At 40.3% G+C, this 22,670-nt stretch overlaps 1 protein-coding gene across 5 annotated transcripts in view; it reads right to left on the bottom strand.

The window, feature by feature from the left end:
• Positions 1-22,670, bottom strand: part of itgb4 (integrin, beta 4) — a 57,839-nt gene that overhangs the window by 17,522 nt on the left and 17,647 nt on the right. For all 5 annotated transcript variants that reach the window (XM_041816225.1, XM_041816223.1, XM_041816227.1 and 2 more), the window contains 25 exons: positions 17,632-17,714; positions 13,510-13,592; positions 10,731-10,832; positions 10,402-10,606; positions 10,219-10,315; positions 9,940-10,111; positions 8,528-8,791; positions 8,330-8,419; positions 8,097-8,219; positions 6,292-6,459; positions 6,114-6,190; positions 5,803-6,008; positions 5,214-5,317; positions 5,033-5,128; positions 3,782-3,914; positions 3,574-3,699; positions 2,119-2,237; positions 2,000-2,033; positions 1,700-1,894; positions 1,505-1,608; positions 1,354-1,412; positions 1,236-1,259; positions 1,000-1,148; positions 732-911; positions 500-648 (listed from right to left, as the gene is read on the bottom strand). In XM_041816225.1, coding sequence (XP_041672159.1) covers positions 500-648; positions 732-911; positions 1,000-1,148; positions 1,236-1,259; positions 1,354-1,412; positions 1,505-1,608; positions 1,700-1,894; positions 2,000-2,033; positions 2,119-2,237; positions 3,574-3,699; positions 3,782-3,914; positions 5,033-5,128; positions 5,214-5,317; positions 5,803-6,008; positions 6,114-6,190; positions 6,292-6,459; positions 8,097-8,219; positions 8,330-8,419; positions 8,528-8,791; positions 9,940-10,111; positions 10,219-10,315; positions 10,402-10,606; positions 10,731-10,832; positions 13,510-13,592; positions 17,632-17,707 — 3,135 coding nt within the window. In that variant the 5' untranslated portion in view covers positions 17,708-17,714. The remainder of the gene's footprint in view (positions 1-499; positions 649-731; positions 912-999; positions 1,149-1,235; positions 1,260-1,353; positions 1,413-1,504; positions 1,609-1,699; positions 1,895-1,999; positions 2,034-2,118; positions 2,238-3,573; positions 3,700-3,781; positions 3,915-5,032; positions 5,129-5,213; positions 5,318-5,802; positions 6,009-6,113; positions 6,191-6,291; positions 6,460-8,096; positions 8,220-8,329; positions 8,420-8,527; positions 8,792-9,939; positions 10,112-10,218; positions 10,316-10,401; positions 10,607-10,730; positions 10,833-13,509; positions 13,593-17,631; positions 17,715-22,670) is intronic.

Raw genomic sequence — 22,670 nt, 5'->3', positions numbered from 1 at the left:
AACGTATAAGCTAAGCTACACTAACCTTTTTAGCCATTCAAATGCTCATTTGTATGTTCAAAGCAGTTTACTACTATTACTACTACTACTCTATCACAAAAGAGTCACAAAGAAAGTTGGCCAAAGTTGAGCACATATGGTTCCTTGCCCCATAAACTGTCAACATCCATTGCTGTCATCCTCCACTAATTATGAACAAAATTATTAGATTGATTGCTATGGAGGTTAACATCCTTGTTAACGGATTTATGGTTAATAGAGTGAGACATTTGTCAGCTGTGCCCATCTCTGGTTATGCCCCTGAAGTCAATAGGGCAAATGCCAGAGCTGGTTCAATTCCAATTAGTCCCGCCAAAATCTTTTTAATTCTTGGACATCAAGTAAAGCCCTTTGCCCTTTTCAAAGGTACATTATCTACATTACCTGTTAGTATCAGGGTCAATTATTTACGTAGGCATAAAGGATACAAGGCTAAAATTAGTGAAGTGCATAAGCTCACCTTCTTATCCTTGGCTGTGAGGTCCCGGGTGCGATAGGTGACCTGGGTGCGTCCATCCTCTATAATCTCTCTGCTGATTGGGATGTTGGCAACACCGTCACTCCTGCTGTAAGTGTAGGCCGGCTGGAGGAACGAGAAGACACTGGAGGCTGGAGAGAGGAGAGAATCTGTTAAAGCAATCTGTAGCTTAGCTGTCTCATTTTGAAGATTTATATACACTAAAATGTCTCACCATGCTCTTTGATGATGGTGATGTTCACGAAACGTTTTCCAACTTCTGCAATGCCCAGCGGTACATCCACAAGTTCCACCTGCAGCTGTTTCTTGTCATCATCTTCATCCTTGACGAAGAGGGGAACGTGAACGTCTACAGACTCCACACCTTCTTGGAACTCTATGGCTCCGGCAGCCTCTGCAGAGGAACAGGTGATTACAACAGTTTCTCAGAGAGGGCATGAGAGCTCACACTTCATCTACAGGCATGAGTAGATAAAACACACCTCTGTCTGTGGCCACAGTATAGTAACCCGGCACCACTTTAAGGTCGCCCACGTTTCCAGACTGGACATTTTTCTCAGTGAGTTTGACAATATCCGGGTAGTTCCCACGTGGAGCAGATAAGACCGTGTCCATGATGGCGTAGTCCTGCCTGAAGAGCAAAGAGAGGTTAGACATGCATTATCTTCATATCAGTAAAATCTGGTGTTCTATTTCTACCAATCAACCAGATGCTCACCTTTTTCCAGCATTTCTTTGCATTCTGCAATGAACAAAACAGAAATGATGAGTGAACAGTATTAAAACCAAAGTGTCTGCATGCAGTGGAAAGGCAGATGAAATGTCACACATCTCACCTGAAGGAGGTCTTTTGCACCTTCTGTGCCCCTGGAATTTGCTTGTACACTTCATTTAGCTGGATTAAGAACATATAGTGCACTCAACATAAAGCTTTCTTCAATTCAATAAAAAAAAAAAAACATAGCTGCAAACCAACAAAGCACTCACATTGTCGGCCACTTCTTTACGGAGCTGTTCAGCATCTCTGGACTCTGGGCGAGACAGGTTCTCAGAAAACAATCTGTTCAGTCGGAGGGAGATGGGGTACTGGACTGCAAGAAAGGAGAATCATGAACCGGGATTAGAGATCAGACATAAAATATCTAACTCGCCCAGTTAAAAGAACTGTTCATCATCACTCACTTATCTCTTTCGGGCTGGGTTTAATCAGAGCCTGGGGGTGGTTGGGTGGTCGGTGTACGTTGTCAGTTACCTTCCAGCGAACCACATCGGTCCCCTTAGGGGGGCCAGTCCTCACCATTGGTGTGTCCAGATGGTCTGAGGTGAGCAGAGACTGACGAAACAAATACTCATCTTCCTTGAAGCCAACCATGCGGCCTGGAGAGATTCAATTTAAGGCGATGTTATAGAACATGGTCATCGAGGGAAGGAGAATACAACATTAAAACAATATGGCGGCACTGAATTCAACTAAAGTCTTACCTCGTCTACAGCAAGGCAGCAGGGCGAGGCAGCTCTGTGTCAAGAGGAGACAGAAGGCATGACTTTAACTCTGACTTTAAGACTATCATGTAATAATGTAAATATTTATGGTTTTATACCTGGCAGCACGTTTTGCAGCAGGCGCAATATTTCCAGCAGCAAAGCAGGAGAAGCGCCAGCAACAACAAGAGGAACAAGAGGAGAGGGAGCAACCACAGGAGGCTGGCAGCGGGGCAATCTGAAGATTCATGAGGAAAAGACGATCAAGTTAGAGGTTCAACTGTCATGCAGTACACTCCTGTAATAAAACTGCAGTAAAACAAAACGTGAATATGTCTTGGGATGAAATTATGATCTTAATTTTGTTATTTCAGCATGATTAAAAGATGATCTTAGGTGTTGATTCCACTCAATAATACATGAATATTCTCATTCTGTGGACAAAAACACTGGCAGTTCATCTCAGTCAAAATAAAGACCATTTTATTGATTTTATAAATCAATCATAGTCAATACGATTTGGCTTTTTAAACACTTTGATTTTACAGAAAAAAAACTAATGTTAAAGTGAAAATAGATTTCTACCCTCTATCTTTACAAGCAATTCAGGACCAGCTGCCGAGAAGCATCCTCACAGCACGATGCTGCCACCACCGTGCTTCACAGTGGAGATGGCATGTTTGTGGTGATGTGCAGTGTTTGGTGGCTCCATTTTGGTCTCATCAGTCCAAAGAACTTTCTTTCTCTTGACCATGGAGTCTCCCACGTGTCTTTTGGTGAACTCTAGTCCAGATTGAACCTGAGTTTTCCTTCAACAGTGGCTTTCTCTAAAGCTCTGACTGGTGAAGAACCCGGCCAACAGTTGTTGTCTGCAGAGTCTCTCCCATCTCAGCTGCTGAAGCTTGGAACTCCTTCAGAGTAGTCATAGGTGTCTTGGTGGACTCTCTCACTAGACTCCTTCTCGCACGGTCACTTACTTTGCGAGGATGGTCTGATCTAGGCAGATTTACACAGGCACCATATTCCTTCCATTTCTTGATGATGGATTTAACTGAACTTCAAGGTATGCCCTGTGCCTTGGAAATTGTTATGTATCCATCCCCTGACTTACACTTTTAAATAACATTTTCTCTGAGTTGCTTGAGGTGTTCTTTGTCTTCATGGTGTAATGGTAGCCAGGAATACTGATTAATCAGGGACTGGACCTTCCAGACAAGGTGTCTTTACACTATAATCCCTTGAGACAAATTCACTGTACTCAGGTGATCCCGTTTTCACTAACTGAGAGACTACTAACACCGGCTGGCTAGACCTCTGTTGAATTAGGTCAGGCCCTTTCAAGCGGGTTCATGCAGTCACTTATTGTACATTACAATTTTTTAGTCTAATTGACATTACTTTATAAAAATCTGTTTTCACTTTGACATTAAATTTTTTTTTTTTGTAAAATTGTCATGTCAAAAAAGCCAAATTATATTGACTAAGTGGGTGAGTACTTTTTAAAGGCTCTGTATTGATCTCTTGTGTTTTTTTACCCCTGCCCCTTAAAGCAGAGAGCACAAGTAACAACTCACCTTTCTTTTTGAGCACCTGAACCTCTAAGTCTTTCACTGCAGGATCTTTAGGGTTTTCAACTGTGTAGTGGTACGTACAGTCGTCATCCTCATCTCGGAAACTGCAAGAATCCAGAACCTTCTCAGCTGAAAACACAAATACAAAAACGTATGAACAAGAGAGAGCCACCAAGAGATGACAGTCATGTTTCGTGTTGTAAGCCCTTACATTCTTTGAGCTCATCCACCATGATGACTTTGAAAGGACACTTATCACACTCCTCCTTCTTCTTCTTCTCTCCTGTCTGCCAGGCCTGACACTGGACACAACTCCTGGTAGCCTCGCACGCTCCCAGCTGGGCCTAGATTCACACAGTCAGGTCAAATACAGTGGTATGATAATGTTAGAAGCTTAAAACAAACGTAAGGTCCAGCATTAGACACGTTCAATGAGTGGAAGATGTATTAAAGGGTAGAATCCCTATTAAAATCCCCCCTTTCTTATACACGGTGCTGTGATAAAGTGTTTTCCCACTTCCTGATTCCTTATGTTTTTGTGTATTTGTCACACTTAAATATTTTCAGATAATCAAACAAATATTGATTTTAGACAAAGATAACCTGAGTAAAAACAAAGTGTAGTTTTTTTAAACTATGATTTAATTTATTAAGGGAAAAAAGCATCCAAATACACCTGGCCATATCTGAAAAAAATTGCCTCCCTTGTTAAATCATGAATTAACCATATTTTTTGCAGAGCTGACATCAGTTTCACCAGCCACACCCAGGCCCAATTACTGCCAGACCACATCATGAGGCCGTAAGCGGAATAACAGCTAACATCTCCAAAGTCATCGACAAAAGACGGTGCCATGATGTGTTGCTTTTTGAGACCTACTTCACTTTGTCAGTCAGATTCTATTAAAAGGATTTCTGGATTCAACAGGCCTGGCATTAATCAGACCTGGGTGAGGCTAGTGTAATTTTACTCAAGTTCCCCAAAAATGTGGTTACTGACAGTTAATTCATTATTATTATTATTATTATTACTATCATTATTAAGGTTTATTTATTAGGGACAGATACAATAAACATAGGCAGCTGAGAACAGGCATCCCATGCAAGTATCATAGTGTTTGTAGTGAAAGCTTATTTGCAACACCCGTCCCTAGAAGGGCTTCTGTAAGAATACAAAAGCTAAAACAGTTTTTTAAAGTGGGAAAAAGTGACAGGGTACAATAGAGACAGTAAAAAAAAAAAAACATTAGACAGTGACAATGTTACAGAAAATCAAACATGAGAGCAGCTCTGTTTATCTGTTTCTGTGTATTCTGTATTTACGCAGGTTATCATCGCCTCCTATCAAAATTTGTTTGATCATCTAAAACATATAAGGGAGACAAATGTGTAAAAACTAGCAGCACTGGACATCCAAAGCCTGACTTATGAGTGAACATGCATGCAGAATGTATTCACAAACCTGGAAATTTGGCTCACAGGATGTCGTCATCTCAATCCCTGAAAGTGGACACTCACAGCGGCCACACATACATTTACCTCGCCCATTGCAGATACCCTGGGACAGAAAAACACTCAGTCAGACACAGGGTGAATTTTTAGGTGGCATGATAACACAATATAGAACAAAAATAAGGACTCACTCCTTTGGAATCCAGACAGGTTTGGTTGCTCTTGGGACACTCGCAGGCGTTTCCCTCCCAGCCCTCTGTGCATGCACAGCGACCCATTACACAAGAGCCACGGTCTGATGAGAGAAGAAGGAATAGCATTTTAGTTTTATCCCTGTGAGGGGTTTGCTTTCCATTCTGTCTTTGCTCTAAGCACGTGCTGCCTTATTTAAACGGATCTCGCCAGGCTATGCTCTGCAAGCTGCTCTTGCAAACCTCCTCCACCCCAGCTCCTCCTTCACTCTGCTTCTCACTTAATCAATGTCATTCTGTTGTCACTGAAGCCTGCTTTGCTCTGCTTCTCTCCATGCCTTAGGCTTTCCTTATCATAGGAAGGGCAGGAACATGTGCTGTTCCTGCTTCATGCTTTGAATGTCACTTTGCATTATCTACTACATTATTTTCCACCATATATTTTTCTGTCATTCTGTTCTGAGGTTTGTAAATCTATTTTAAGGTTTATCTATTTCTAGCTAATTTTAGTGTCCCACATGTGGGAAAAGGTGGTCAACAAACATTTTAGTTTTAGTTTTAGTCAACGGCATCAACACTGCTTTCATACCATTGCAGAGGAATCCTCCGAACCGTTGACACTGGGTCTTATCATACTGGCAGTAGGGTCCTTCAAACTGGTCTGGGTTGTAGCACACACATAGTCCACAGTCCGAGCATTCACCGCGGCCTGAACACGGTTCAGTAGAGCCTGGAGCGATACACTTACTGGTGTCCGATGCAGAACCTGCTGTGCAGTTACAGAATGTACTCAGCCTGAAGGAGACACACGGGCAGAGCAGAGTAAAATATCAAATATTACAAAGCCTGTCGGGAGTGCTGCTACACCAAAAATCAGAATAAACACAAAGAGCCTCTCACCAGCCAGGATAGCACTGACACTTCCCACACACAAGGTCGCCATTGCCGTAGCATCTGGGTGCATTTGGGATTCTGGTCTAGGAAACAGAGAAGAACGATAGGGGGGATTAATCTTCCTCAAACACTTAGGACTTTATCAAGACTTTTTATGTGTTTCACTATCACTCTGTGTACGCACATTCTCACATTCGCAGGTTGGACATAAAACTGAAGCCTTCAAATTGAAAGCAGCATTAAAGGTCGTGGGTTTGATTCTCAGTGTTCCTTCTTTCTGATCTGGGTCCAGCTCGCAGACGGCCTCCTTCTCAACCTCTCGGTTGGCTCTGAGCAGCATCCTGAACTTGCCCTAAGAAACACACAAACAGTTAGCATTCAGTTTGATGAGTCTTAGCGCTAATCTGGTAAAAACCTTGTTAAAAATCACTATATGGACCGAAGTATTCAGCTGCCAGACATGACAATGTATTCAAATACATGTACGTTAATATGGAGTTGACCCCCTTTTGCAGCTATAGCAGTCTCCACTCTTCTTGGAAGGCTTTCCACAAGATTTTGGAGTGTGCCCATTCTTTCTGCAGAGCATTTATGAGGTCAGGCACTGATATTGGACCAGAAGGCCTGGCTCACAGTCTCTGTTCCAGTTTATCCCGAGGGCGATCCATGGGGTTTAAGTCAGGGCTCCATGCAAGCCAGTCAAGTTCTTCCACATTGAACTCATTGAAATATGTCTTTATAGTATGCTGAAGCATTAAGATTGGCTTTCACTGGAGATAAGGGGTCTAGACAAAACCCTGAAAACCTGCAAATGACCCATTTTTAAAGGTAAAACAATGCACTTTCCTTTATTATAAGTTTTAGTGTGTTGCAGTGTCTATAAAAAGTATTCACCCCCTTGGATGTTTTACCCAAATCAATCATGGTCAATATAATTTGGCTTTTTTGACCAATAAAAAAATTCAAAAAAAAAAAAAAAATCCCTCTTTGATGTCAAAGTGAAAAAAAAAAATTCTTCAAAGTAATGACAAACAAAAATATTCAATGTAAAATAAGTGACTGCATAAATATTCACCCCCTTTAAAGTAACAGAGGTCCAGCTAATTGGTCTCACAATTAGTGAAATGGGGATCACCTGAATGCAGTGAATGTGTCTCCAGTGATTGTAGTATAAAGACACCTGTGTCTGGAAGGTCCAGTCACTGGTTATTCAGTATTCCTGGTTACCATTACACCATGAAGACAAAGGAATACACCAAGAGAAAAGCTTATTGAAAAGTATAAGTCAGGGGATGGGAACAAAAAAATCTAAAGCACTGAACATCCCCCAGCAAGAAATGAAGGAATATGTCACATGTGTAAGTCTGCCTAGATCAGACCGTCTCTCATCAACTAAGATGAGGGCGTGGATTACTTTTTCCAGGTCTTCTAAGGTTTTGATGTGAAAAAAGCAAGACTGGACAACTTTATTGATATGAAGGTGAGCTCTTAATAAAATACCCAGAGATTTTAAGCTGTGGGTCTGACGTTTTCTGAAAGGATATCAAGACTGGACTGTATGAGGTGGGTACAGTTTTGAGTTTGAGTTTTTAAATGATCATTTTGGACAATTTTGACAATGATTTAGGCTCAGCACAAATACCCACAAATAAAAAAAGTGTGTTAAAGTATTAAACAAGCTTAAATTAACATTAAAATGAAATTTAAAAGGGTAAAAATCAATTGTTAGGCTTGAATAAAGGAGATTCTTCTTAATTTGATGTTTTCTTTTAAAAATTTTCTATCAGAAAGGCCGTGTTGTTCCTTGTTTAAGATTTCTGAGTGAAGAATCAAATTAAAATTGAAACTTTATCGTAATGAAAGGAAGTGCAAAAACAGGTAGGACTCTTAGAAATATTGAAAAATTGTCATTGTGATCATTTTTCAGCTATTTAACTTCAAATTTTTCATCTGAACACAAAAATGTATGTTTGTGGGAATCATTCTTACTTTTTTGCCCGGCTTAAAATTGAAGTCCCCGTGTTGAGAAAGAATTCCACTGATGGTCCTGAACTCTGTTGTGAAAGCTTTTGGCTGATCCTCTGCATGGATGCTCATCTTAGAACGGATATTCTACAGAGACATGGAGGGAAACACACCGGTTTCATGACACCAGATTCAATTCTCTTTAGAGTAGTACATGCAAGACAATCTCCTAGCAGAAAGGAGGGCTGACGATTTACCTTAAAGGCAGCCTCCAAGAGCTCCAGGATGTTGGAGGAGTCTTCTTGCAGCAGGTCAACCTCAGCGATGGGGAAATACGTTTGCAGTTTCTGAATGGACGGCATGCACATTACAAAAATAACGTGACCATAACTGTGAGCTTATGTTTTCAATTATGTCACAAGCTAAACTTTACTGGTAAACAGAAGTCTGCTGACCTTGTAGTATGTGTAGGAGTGGTTGGTGACGGCAAAGATGGGGATGATGTTGTGTTTACGCAGAAGACGGACCAGGGTTGGTATCGAAGGATAATCCTGGTTTGTGTCCTCCGTGTATTTACCGTCGTCGTTCAGGTGGCAGAGCTCATCGTTACGTTTGAGGATGCCTGAGAGCACGTTGACGCCGTCAGATTCATAATGGAAGGCGGACTCAGTGGAGAACACCAGGAGATGTGTGCTGTGGGGGCGCCAGCCAATTTTGTCCTATGATATGAACACAAAGAAAAACTAAACACTGGGAGCTGGGAACACAGAGATCAGCCAAGATTAAAGCCACGATATGTTGAAATTTGGTTCAGTATGCTTTGGTACCCACCTAAACAAGTTGCTGTTAACCACCCCCTCTTAGACAAGATGTATTTGTTAACAAATACATATGTGAAACATCAGTTACTTTTAGCTTGTTTGTAACAGGCTGAAGTTACACTATGTAATTTGCTTTGTCCCTCTCAAATAAACTTAATAATAAAAAAAACAGTGGGGAGAGACATGCTAGATAGGCCACAGGCCTGAGTGTGCTAGCAGGAGCCCCGAATGTTTTGAAAGAAGCCCCAAATGTCAAACAACAACCAGACTGGCAACTTTCCCATCCATCACCCTCCCTGCTTTACCCCATGTCCCTCTCTCTCTGTCTGTGGACGCTCAATCTCTCCGTGACCAGATTCAGACATAAATCTTAAAAGAAGACTGTAAATTGAATTTGAAAATGTACATTTCAAATTTTCAGTTATTATTTTTCAGGTTAAAAACAAAATAAGATCATCACATTTGCTGACCTCCATGGCACTTTTGGAAGGGCCCCAGAAAGCTCCCCCCCTTATCCCCCCTTATGTGCAGCCTTTATAGTAGCCTCACCAGACCAATAGGACTGCCATAGCAGATTTTAAACAAAAAGGTGTGGAATTATATCAAAATTAACATTTGATTTGTCACAGTAAAATCAGTTTTAAATGACAGACATCGTGAGACCTCAGAACAGTGCCTGTGTTTCTGAGTCATTTCTGAGTCATTTCCCAGCACTTTATCTGCAAACACCTGTGCATTTTCTATAGTACTGTTTGTTTTTAACTTATTGTTGCGATCTGACACTGAAATGTATTATTTATTATGACGTGTGCTGCTGACCTCTTGGCCAGGTCACCCTTGTAAAAGAGATCTCGATCTCAATGGGAATTATCTGGTTAAATAAAGGTTAAATAAGAAATAAAAGTATTTCATATATTTCCAATGTTATAACCTATCACCTGTTTTTCACTCAATGCTAAAAATTCACCTGAGTATGGGGAGGGAAGTTTGGGATCCATTTGTGGACCAGCAATTATCACTTCTTGTGGTTACAAGTCAGTTCTTACCCCACAAACTGCAGCCTGCAATATGGCATCAAAGCCTCCTTCAGGAGCATCCAGGTTGCCTGAAATTTTCTCCTTCTGAAGCTCGCTGGTGAAATGGTCCAAGTCACTGGTCAGCTTGATGACATTTTGGAATGAGAACGGGGGGTCGCTGTTTGGCCATGGCTGCGCTAGTCTGAAAAGAGTTTTTAACAGAAAAGAAGAGAGAAAAAGTAAAATTAGATAGCTGCATGTATGCAGTTTTGTGCATGCTTCGGTGTGAAACTGTCTACAGTATCTTACTTGGATGGTCTCATATCAGTCTGTGGCTCAATCACTTTGTCCACAAACTTCCCAAAGCCAATAGTGTAGTCGTTTGACAGATTCCCCACCACAGAAGCTAAAGAAAACACATTCCTCCTCAGCATCACAGCAAAAACTTACTCAACAGTCATTACAACTCTTTGCTACTGCAAAAATGCTTACCGAGCTTCCGGCCCATCCTCTTCAAGTTGTCCAAATCATCAGCCATGGAGTTGGAGAAGTCCATAAGGATATAAAGGTCCAGAGGACCTTTGGTAGGAGCAAACACCTCCACTTCCATCTCCCTCTCCTCTCCTGGTAGAAAGGTCATACTCATCAGCTGTGGAGACATCTGAGACTGCTGAAGGTTCACGTTGATTTGTTCATTCTGAGCCAGCAAAGAAAAAAAAAGTTCAGTGAGGATTTTTTCATTTTAAAATAAAGTTTTACAAAAATTCAAAGATAAAGAACAGTGGGATGACTGAGGAGGAATAATGATGATGAGGACCTACCTTTTCCATCTGCCAACTACTCTGAGCTGTGAGAATCACATTAGCCTTGCAGCCGTGGGCCAGAATGTTCTGGTACCGGTCACAGCGAGGGCCATTAAACTCCTGAACAGACAGGACATTTGATAAGTGACATTTACTACATAATTATGAGATTGCCCTCAACAAATATGGCGCTACCTATCAAAGAAAGCCAAAGCACATGATCGAAAATGGATTAAAAATGGACAAAAAGACGCTTATTATCTAACGCCATGGATTTGATCTTTCAAGACCCCGAAAAGTCACTGAAGTTATGGGCTCTTTAAAGATTGGCATCCTTAAGTGCTACGGAGCCATCCAGGGTAGCAAATGGAGGGTAAAATGGTCAGTTACAGAGGAAAAAAGTGTCGATGACTTATGGTTTAAAAGTTATTAAAGTTTTTATAAACTGTGTCCCTTCTTAGTGTCCTCAGAGACGCCGGATAGTCAGCCAAGTTCCGGGCTCACTAGAAAATGTTCTCTAAGAGCTATGAATGCACGAAGAACATATTTAGAAAGGCACAACACAGACCTTTCGCAGGAAAAAACAAGTTAGGGTCTACGACTTACAGTTCAAAAGTTACCAAGTAATTTACAAAGGGGTATGCCTGCAGCATGGATTGGTGCCACATGAGCTCTAAGGGTTTATACCAACATGCATGAGATAGCGATAACATAATTAGGGCCTGAGCACTGAGTGGTGCGAGGACCTAATTGTAATCGCTCTGATTATTTTTATTATGATTTGCTGTCATTGCATGGACTTTTGAGGGCCTAACATTTCTGAATTTTCGGGAAACTTTGCAGGTACATCCGATACCAATACAGTACAATAGCGCCCCCTAACAGTTTTCAAAGTTAAAGCCCCTTCCTTTTATTTTGTCATAGATTCATGAAATTTTGTGTGCAGGTGTGGCTTGGGGAGATCTACAAAAAAGCCTCTTGGGCCAACACTCTATCTCCAACAGAAAATCCGCCATTTTGAATAAATATGCAAAAAAAGGGGCTTTTTTGGCCTTTTCCAGGGGTCTTATCTGGATTAATTCCTCTGAGGGATTTCATCTGATTGACTTGTACACTGGCTTACAGCTAGATGAGACATGGCTGATGAACAGTTATTCAGGGCTTTTTCGTTGGTGGAAAGGTATGGCCGTGGCGAGCCCTCAAATTTGCACACCTTGTTGCTAGCAACACACCTCGACATGCAACGGGTTGCAAGGGCCCGTTATCAATGCTTGCAGATTTAGTTTTAATTGTTTTTCAAATTTATTTTCAAATTTAAAGAAACTTAAAATGTCACATTGACAAACAGTATTCAGACCCTTTACTCAGTACTTTGGTGAATCGTCAGCTGCAATTACAGCCTCGTTTATTTCTGAATATGTGGCAACAAGCTTTGCACACCTGGATTAGGGGATTTCCTGCCATTCCTTCCAAATCCCCTCCAGCTCAGTCAGGTTGGCTGGGGAGCATTGTGGACAGCCATTTTCAGGTCTCTTTAGAGATGGTGGATGGGGTTCAAGTCATTGCTCTGGATGAGCCACTCCAGGACATTCTCAGTCATCCCTGAGCCACTCCTGTGTTGTTGGCTGTAAGCTTAGGGTCACTATCATGTTCGAAGAGGAACCTTTGCCCCAGGTCCTGCACAGGTTTTCACTGAGGATATCTTTGTACTTTGCTCCACTCAGCTCTCCCTCAACCCTGCCCAGTCTCTCAGTCCCTGCTGTTGAAAAACACCCCCACAGCATGATGCTGCCACCACCATGCTTCCCTGTTGGGATGGTACTGGGCAGGTGCCTGGTTTCCTCCAGACATATTGTTTTGAACTGAGGCCAAATCTTGGTTTCTTCAGGCCAGAGAATCTTGTTTCTCACAGTCTGAGGGTCCTTCAGGTGCTTTTTTGAAAACTCCAAGCAGGCTTTCACATGTTTTGCACTGAGGGGAGGCTTCTGTCTAGCCCCTCTGCCATAAAACCCAGATCAGTGGAGGGCTGCAGTAATGGTTGTGTTTCTGGAACTTTGCAGGATCTCTGGAGCTCAGTCAGAATGACCATCAGGCTCTTCGTCACTTCAATTACTAAGGCCCTTCTCCACCAACTGCCTAGTGTAGCCAGCGACCAGCTAAACTAGGCAAACTTCTTCCACTTGAGAATTCTGGAGGTCACTGTGCTCTTGGGAACCTTTAGTGCAGAAGTTTTTTAAGCCTCTCCATATCTGTGCCTGTCAACAAAGCTGTCTCTGCAGCTCCTATGACCTTTGACCTCATGGCTTGGTTTTTGCTCTGATATCCATTGTCAGCTGTGAGGCCTTCTATAGAGAGGTGTGCGCCTTTCCAAATCATGTCCGATCAGTTTAATTTACCACTTGTGGACTCCAATCAAGGTGAAAACATCTCAGCAAAGATGCAGAAGAATGGGAGGAACTTGGGCTCAATTGTAGGTCTTGTTGCAAAGAGTCTGAATACTAATGTCAAAGTGATGTTTCAGTTTTTATTTATAATAAATTTGCAGAAATTTCTAAAATTCCCTTTCCACTTAGTCATTATGGGACACTGCGTGTGGATTTATGAGAATATTTGTTTTCAACTGAAGCTTCTGGCATAAAAAAAATGAAAAAAAAAAAAAGCTTCAGATGTAAAAATATAATGCACAATGTGACTGACACAAAAAAGGAATTACCAAAAACACAGTGTGTGGACAAATCTCTCAGCTTCCATACTATACTAAGAATAAGACAGCACTCCTGCTATTTTCTATTCTCACCTCTTCAGGGCAGTAGGCGCAGCCTTTTCCAGCCTGCAGGCACTCTGAGCACGTCTTGTCCTTGGCAGCAAAGCAGTAGTTCCCTGTAGGGTAAAAATGGAGATGGGAGAGGAAGGAGGATGTGTGTTAGGAAGAGTCGGAGCCACAGAGAGGCAACATAGAAACCAACTTCATCAAAATATACAGGTGCATTAAAAAAAGTAGAATATCAAGGAAACATTCATGTAATTTAAAAGGGGAAAAACGTGCTTACAAACAGCTCACAAAAACCCACTTTGCCAAAATATTAAATAATACTAAACACTACAAACCATATTTATAATACAAAAATGTCTAACTCTGTAAAATTATGCTTGTTCATGCACTCAGTATTGGTTGAAGGCCCTTTTTGCACAAATTCCTGCCTCTATGAGGCATGGAGGCGATCAGCCCAGGTTGCTCTGAGAGCAGCCTTCAGCTCATCTGGATTGATGATTCTGGTGTCTCTCATCTACCTGATATTCCCCCAGAGATTCTCTACAGCAGTGTTACTTAACCCTGCTTAACCAAAGAGCCAAATTGTTGAAAAACACATTTGCAAGAGCCACAATCTAAGTAAGGAAAAGCGTCAATTAAAATAAGTTAAAGGTGGCAAAAGTGGTCAAAAAGCAGCAAACACTGGAAGAAAAAGTGCAGAATGTTGCAAAAATTGGTGGGAAATGACCAAAAGTTAAGTTCAAGGTGGCAAAAAAATTGTCAAACAGTGGCAAAAATCTGAAAAAAGTTGGGAAAAATGGCCAAATATCAGAACAGAAGATGGGAAAATGGGTAAATAAATGGAATTTAACTGCAAAAGGAAGCTTAAATGGGCAAGAAGTGGCAAAAATAGGCAAAAAGGGGCAGACACTGAGGAAAAAGTGACAAAAATGTGGAGAAAAAGTGGTAAAAAAAAGGGCAGAAAGTGGCAAAAATGGGTGAGAAGTGGCAAAATATGAGTTACAGGTGGTAAAAATGGTCCAAAACAAGCAAAAACGTGACAAATGAGTGAAAAGTGACTAAAAGGGGCATAAATCTGAAAGGTGGAAATATGGGAAATAAGTGGAATTTAACTGCAAAAGGCAGCTTAAATTGGTGAGAAGAGGCAAAAAATGGCAAAAAAGGGCAGAAAATTGAAAAAAGCAGGATAAAAGTGTCAAAATGGTTGAAAAGTGGCAAAAAGAAGTTATAATAATGGGGAGAAAAAGTGGCAAAACAGGGCACAAAGTGGTAAAAAAAAGAGCTACAGGTGGCAAAAATTGGCCAAAAGTGGGAAAACTGTGGCAAAAAATGAGTGAAATGTGACTTAGATGGGCAAAAATCAGAAAAAAAAGGTGGGATAATGGGAAATAGGTGGCATTTAACTGCAAAAGGCAGCTTAAATGGGTGAAAAGTGGCAAAAAAAGGCAAAAAAGGGGAAAAAACTGCAAAAAGCAGGATAAAAGTGTCAAAAAGAAGTGTTAAAAATGAGAATTGTTTCAAATTAAGACATGAAAGAGTCACAAATTATCACAAAAGAGCCACATGTGGCTCCAGAGCCAAATGTTGAGTATCACTGATCTACAGGGTTCAGGTCACACCAGTTTGACCAATCAAACACAGTAACACCATGGTCTACAAACCAGTTTCCGGTAGATTTGGCTTCCCTGTGAGTGGGTGCTTAGTCCTGCTGGAAAAGTAAATCAGTATCTCCATAAAGCTTCTCAGCAGAAGCATCTATGAATTCGTGTAGTTAGCCTCAGTATAGGTTCTTTGCAGATGATGCCACACAGCAGCTGAGAACTCCAGATGGGGGGCAAGAAGTGATTTCTGCATAGAGAAATGCTACCAAAAAGGCCATGTTTGGTGCTGTTAAGACTATGCAAAGAAAATGAAAAACATTCTTAAGACCCCTGTTTTTCCCGAAAGGAGTGAAATACGGAGGCAAAAAGAAGAAAAAAAAAGTTTGCGGAAAGTATGGATTAAAAAAGCCTGGACAGTTTTGTCACAATTCAGCTAACTCTTTGTGACTCCTTGTTCTTTGTGATGGTGAATCCCTCTCTTTTTAGAGATCCAGATCATTTGGCTCAGCTCAGGACGTTTTAACAGTTTGGCTTTTTAAACGTGGATAAAACAACGACAAAGGATGGAGGACAGGAAACTGGCACTCAAATGGGAGCTAACTATCGTAGCTTGCATTAAAGAGCCATTTCATAGAACAAGCTTGTTCATGAATGGCACAGTTACTCAGCCCGTCCTGTTTTCCCAAAAGAAAGGTTTAAGACTCACCGTGGATTCTAAAATCCAAGAAGACGCCTGACCAGACGTATCTGCTTCCGTGCTAAACTAAAAACAGTAGCCTTCTCTAGGATCGGTTCATTTGCCGAATTCACATCATATGTAAGTAAACATCAGCTAACAACTGCTGAACACCATGAACAATAAACACAACAGGATCTATCAAGTTTCATGTCACTGAGTGGTGTTACGGTTTAACACGTAACCATGTTAACTGATGAATACACAAATATGTCTGGGATATTAACAGGTATTGAAAACTTAGAGCCCCTTTGTTTAGTTTTTTCTTCAGCATATCTTAGAGATAACAGAACATGTTCAGTGTTTTAAGAAGTCACCAGTTAACACGGTCACTAGTTAAACCACAACACCCACTCTTCTACAGCAGCATCAGCAGTGAAGGCTTTGGATTTATGATCATGTTTCCACTGATGAGTTTACGAGAAATGTGCTTCTGCTTAGGCCCACACATTTAATTTTTAATAAATCATTTTTATTTATTTATTATTTTTATTTAACCAGTAAAAGACCCATTGAGATCGATATCTCTTTCACAAGGGTGACCTGGCCAAAAGGTCAGCAGCACATGTCATAATAAATAATACATATTCTTTATCATTGTAATTAGCTGCTAAAAATGCTGCAAATATGTAAAAAAGCAATATCTACAGCACATTACATTAAGCATATAAATGTCAAATAATAATTTACAGCCCCTCAGTGCACAGCAGACTGGAGCAGATGCTGAAATTATCATCCTTTAGAAGAAATAGTGAATGTGTTGTGAATCAGAAATCGGTTTCAATTGAAAATTGATTGTGATTAGAATTGTGACCCCCGGATTTGAAATTGAAATCGAATCAATTCTTCAGATACTCAAAGATTCTCATCTCCAAGAAGTAGAGCCTGATAAGTAAAAGACCCAAAGAGTAACTGTTAACAGCATAACACATCTCGAGAGCGCCCTGATTCTGAGATTTTTGACCAAACATCTTGGCTGTGTATCGGAAAGCTGGTAGGGGAACGGTCAGTCGTCAGTCAATAAGAGACATTCATTTTTTCTGATGATGGACCACAAGAACTTGTAAAGGCCAAATATGAGCTAAATTTCCACTAAAATTATGAGTGATATCCTAAAAGAAATAAATCCCCTTAATTCTCTAATTTTTTCCAAGACATAATTAAAACATCCTGCCTTTTTTCACATTAAAAACATAAAAAAAACATTGCTCCCCAAACATTATGAAAAAGCCCAAAGATTTAAAATAAAACTTTCCAAATAATTTCATGAAAGTTCCTGAAAAATTCCAAGCAAATTCCAATTAAAATTTTAAAGCAAACTACAAATAAATTCAACCAAAATTCCATGGAAAATTTCCAATCTAATGCCCCCAAACATTCAAACAAATTCCCCCAAATTCCCATTGATATTCAAGAGAATCCTTACAAAAACATCCAATCTAAAGACCCTCAAATATTCAAATCAGTTCCAAGCTAATTCCTTAAACTTGTATGGAAATTGCAGATAGTTATTTAAACAAATATTTTTGCAGAAGTTAAAACATGCAGGGTCTCAGGAGGATATGACTTCCATGAAAGTGAATGTTAAGAGTCATGTATGAAGCACATTCTTCACTGATCTCTAATCTATGCCTCTGACCTGTAGGGATTAGTGTGTCCTTGCACATTTAACTATGAATGGAACCTTTTCACAGTTTTTGATGTTTTAGGGGAAAAATAAAACATTTAAAAATTTCATGTTGACAGAGATTGTAAATCATTGTGCTTTCAACATTTTCAGGCCTCTTTCAGGACTGTTGACTTCCTTACCTTCAGCATAACAGCAGGTCAGTAAGATGGCCAGAAGCCCGAGCCCCGCTGTGAGATGTAACGACCATCTCCCCATCTTCTTCCTGAAGCACAAACACAAACAGAAACATTTCAACATGCATACTTAAAACCCATTTAATCACACTGTTAAAGAGAGAGGCGAGAGGGAGGATTATCCCACAGTAAAATCTCTGCAGACTTGAACCACCTGTACTTTTCCTCAGTCATGTCCAGACACTCCAGTGGTTAGGAACAGATTAAAACTTGTACCTGTTTGATATCATAGCAACAGAAATTGAAATCATAGCCACCAAATATTGGAGTATACATTGTTTTTAATGTCAAAAATGCAGGCCTGCATACTGTCTGAAATATAGGCAACATTTGGAAAAGTCGTGTGGTTTCCTTGCAGGAAGAACGGCTTTCCCTCAATAGTCACCAGTTCAACCAACTTTCTCAAATGTTTCCAACATTTGTAGCCAGACTGTCCTGGGATTGACACAACCCCAGTAGTGTTCTGGATGTCCTTGCATATTACCAGGGGCATGAGAAAATAATGAGAAAAAAATAACAGAGTCCACATAATATACACTCAATTTTAATAAAGGGGTTTCCTTCCCAACAAAATACAACACACTTTATTTCTACAGTGTTATCCAAGAAATCTATGATTTACTCCCTACGCTAAAATATGTTGGAGGCAAACAGGAATGTGTTTTTCAAAGTCTAAAAGTTTTCTATAAAACTATTCCCTGTTGAGGAATAAGAGAGTCATATGGGTCTGTGTCTTGCTGATTTTCTGCTGCTTTTAGCCACAATCACAAATCCTTTTGTCCATTATATAAGCAAGCCTTTTTGGCAGTAGTTGCTGGGGGAGGGGGGGTTGGGCTGAAATACTCAATAATAACTTGCTTTTGCATTGTAGCCACAGCCATAACACTCAACATATCACCGTCCTTGCTCATGCAGCCACTATTTGCCTTTTTGCAGCATAAATAAATACTATTTATACAGTACTCATCTGAGTTCGCTGCAAACCTGAGCTATGCAGTCTGTGCATGCTTGCCAGTCTGCAACATGCCGTCTCTGAGGTTTGTGGATTTGTAAAAAGCTCTGCTAAAAAGTTTGAAATAAGTTCACTTCTTTAACCATGTCATAACGTTTGTCAGGATTTCCCCAAGCAGTGGCACACATTTATGTCTGAAGATTTACTGTCGAGTCATTCTGAAGTTAATGCATGCTTCATGACATAACTCAAAGGAGAGAACGCAACAGCTGAATTCAGGAAGTTGTTTTGGATCACTGCTCCGTTTTCATGTAAGTAGTGTATCACCTGATGATACACGCCCCTGAGAGGATAGCTAAACACTTTGTTGGCATTTCTATTTTCATTAACAGTTTAACACTTTTATTGCTCTGGGCCAAACTGAGCCTGAGCATTGATTCCTCCTGTATGCACATCATCATGTTATCGATCAGCACATGCATGGGTTTGTTTACATGAAGCATGGTCTCAGAGTCTCCGTGCTTGGACGCGGCATGCTTCCCTGGCTCTGGCACGAAAGGACAAGGTGGACTAAAGCATGGCACGAACCCAAATGAAGGAGCACAAGTGAGGGAACGTGACTTCACTTGATGCCAGTGTTTGTGTTCCCATATATCAATCCAGGAAGCGTGAACTCCTCAGCTATGGGCATGTGATTCTCAGGACGCTTTTCTGAGCACAACACCTGCACCAGGTTATGCAAAATAATACTGAAATTATACTAACTGCTTATGCCTGTTTTTTCATATTACATCCTCTGATCCCAACATTAACAGCAAAAGTCAAAAAGACATATCATTTCCCGTTTATTTGATTTTGTTTCAGGAATAAAAACAAGAAAATGAACCATTTTTTCATTATTTCCTATTCAATTATCAATCAAATATTAAATGAATGAATGATACACTGATTATTTTTATATGTGTATGTATTTTCTGATATTTTTTTCTTCTTTATTCTAAATGTACAGCATTCCACTCACCAAGCTTTTTTGGCCTGAAATGTTGAAGACTATTTTGTGCTGTTATTCTCCTCCTGGGATATCTAAAAACAACAGCCTTATTAAACATGTAAGAAGTACTCTTCTTTCTGATGGCACTGTTTACTTTCATTTAGAGCAGTGATACTCAACGCGTGGCTCTTTTGTGATCATTTGTGGCTCTTAATTTGAAATATTACTCCCCTAGAAAACCTTAAAAAAGGGAAACTTTGACCTCAGAAATTACCCATTGCAAGTCACATTAATCAGTTTGTTTCCCACACTTAAAGAGTTTGCTTTATTTGTCAACCCTAATGTTCTGTCTCTATATTTCCATTGCCCTTGTATTTTTTGCCACTTTATTTCAATTTTTTGCCACTAATCATTTTTTACTGCTTTAAGCTCACTTTTGCCACATCATGACGCTTCTTTTTCCCATTTTTGACCTTTTCTCCCACCTTTTTGCTGCTTTTAACCCATTTTATTCACTTAGCACTAATTTTTGCCATGACTATGCTGTTTTTCTGACCATTTTTGCCACTTGCAACTCATTTTTTGTCACTTCTCACCCATTTTGCCACTTTCTGCCCTGATTCTGCCACTTTTTCTGCCTATTTTTGTCACTTTTCACCCAGTTTTTGCCATTTTATGCCTACTTTTTCCCTTTAGACCCATTTTTGCCAGTTTTTTGCTGCTTTTTGGATGTTTTTAGTCAGTCTTTGCAGTGTTTTGCCCACTTTTCCCACCTTTTGCTGCTTTTAGCTCATTTTAGTCACTTTTCACTCATTTTCCTGCCATGTTTTTGTTGCTTTTTGACTATTTTTGCCACCTGTTACTCATTATTTTGTCCATTCTCGCTCGTTTTTGCCACTTTGTCACTTTGCAACCAGTTTTTGCCACTTTTTTGTCATTTTTTTCACAATTTTTGCCACCTTTAACTTATCTTTTTTGCCACTTTAACCCATTTTTGCCACTTTTCACCACTTACATTGTGGCTCTTGCAAAGGTATTTTTCAACAATTTGGCTCTTTGGTTAAGCAGCGTTGAGTAACACTGATTTAGAGGCTTTCGTATTCATGTAAAAGCTCATCACAGCTGCTTTCCTATGAAACTATTTAAAAAGGCACATATAAAGAGCTGGTGGAGACTTTATCAAACATGATGGAACAATCCCAGCAGGAACGGGCTGACTCTGGGCGGAGCCTTGGACGTATGTTGTGTAGAATCTCCATAATAAAACTACTTTTATGATTTTATGCGGGAATGTTGGACAGATAACAATCTGATAGACAGGACGGCACAGAAAAGGATCTCTACTACAGACAGGAGGAGGAGCGTGAACAAAGGGCACTATGTGGCATAAATGTCTCAGTAATTGTCTCGGTGGGCAGAAAAAACGAACTCTGTCAGTGACACCACAAAAATGCACCAAAATAAAACCATGATTTGTGCTCTGAAGATTTACAATGTCAGGAAAGAATTTCTCCTTAAGGCGAGAGAATGACCTGTCCAAGTTAAAAACACCGTCTGAAAACACATGGGAAAGGTACCTTCACACCCTGTTGTGAACTTGAGAAGCTTACAGGTGTGTGGTGTCACATAAATCACTGACCAAGAGGAGGAAAAACAGAACAGACCAGCTCCTATCCTACAAATGTGGCCATCCCTGAGTATGAGCAGAGCAGAGAAAGGCTGCACAGTAAAAGCATCATTTTATCATTTTTGCAATTCAGGCATTCTCAATAAAACATCACAGAGGGTAAAAATGCACAAGGTTCATCTTAGCTAAGCTGATATAATATTTTCTCTAACCCCTGGACTGAGAGTGCCTTTATAATAAACATGGCTGTTTCATACTGCCCTCTACAACATTATTGCAAAATGCTGGTTTGCAAATCCAAGAAGAGGAAAGAATAAGAAGCAACTGCATGCATCTTTAACTGAGTGGTGGTTGTTTATGTTTCATGCAGGCAGTGGAGTCCATCCTGCTGCTATGAAATGTTTTAATCACATTTCAGATGCAAACAATGACCCTTTTCTAACCTCTGCATTCACCTGTGTAGCATTCACAGGTGGATTGCTCAGTGGTTTACATCACCATGGGGAGACATCACTATGGTCAGGGCACCAACAGTACTGTGTCTCAAATGTAAGTGGCTGTGGACAAAAATGTCTGCAAAATCAGTGGTTTCCAAAGCAGGGATCACAAGACACTGAGAGGAAGGTTGCAGGCTGCTTAGAGTGATTTAAATTTTATATTTTACCCATTACCATAAAAATAAAAGCATGGAATTAGTTAATTTTAAAATCAAACTACAGATATTTGGTGAGATTTGTATTAAATCAAAGTAATGTTTAAAAAAAATCCTTAAAATTTAAGTGCACACGACTATCCTTGAATGTGCATGGCTGTGCACAACTATTCCATATCCATCTCCAGAGGTGGAGAGAGTCTCCAGGTCTGGCCCCGTTACTTTGGGCTGCAAAGTTTGGTAACTTCTTTGATAAATGACACTGTAGCATTGCAGAAAAGATGCTTTTCGAAAAGACAAAAGATATTTTGAGTTGTCTTTTGCAACTCAACTCACAGACTGCAACTTCCAGTCATCCTTTAGGAAAGTCATATCAGACATTTTATTGACCTGCTGCAACTCTCTGTCCTGGGTTTGGGCATGGTTGCATTCACATCTCCTGTGCACTAGTTAGAGTTGTTCTGATCAATAATATGTCTGATACCGCTTAAAATGCAGGTATTGGTATTGGTGAGTACACGAGTCTAAGCACCGATCTGATACCGTTTGCTCTTTTAAAAATCCTTTGCTTTGCTTAGTCATGCTAAATATGAGAGCTGGTGAGCCACACCAGCAAATCCGATATTAAACCTCTTTTTTTTCTCCATTTTAATACAGTTACAATCATTTATTACCACTAGCTCAAATGCTAACCACCATATTGTTTACCCTCTGTGAGGGTCTGTCAGCCAATGACAAGCTGTTCTGTAATCATGTGATGCTA

The sequence above is a fragment of the Cheilinus undulatus genome, linkage group 20, assembly GCF_018320785.1.
Source record: "Cheilinus undulatus linkage group 20, ASM1832078v1, whole genome shotgun sequence".
NCBI classification, from domain to species: domain Eukaryota; kingdom Metazoa; phylum Chordata; class Actinopteri; order Labriformes; family Labridae; genus Cheilinus; species Cheilinus undulatus.
This window is presented reverse-complemented; position numbering and strand designations above follow the sequence as displayed.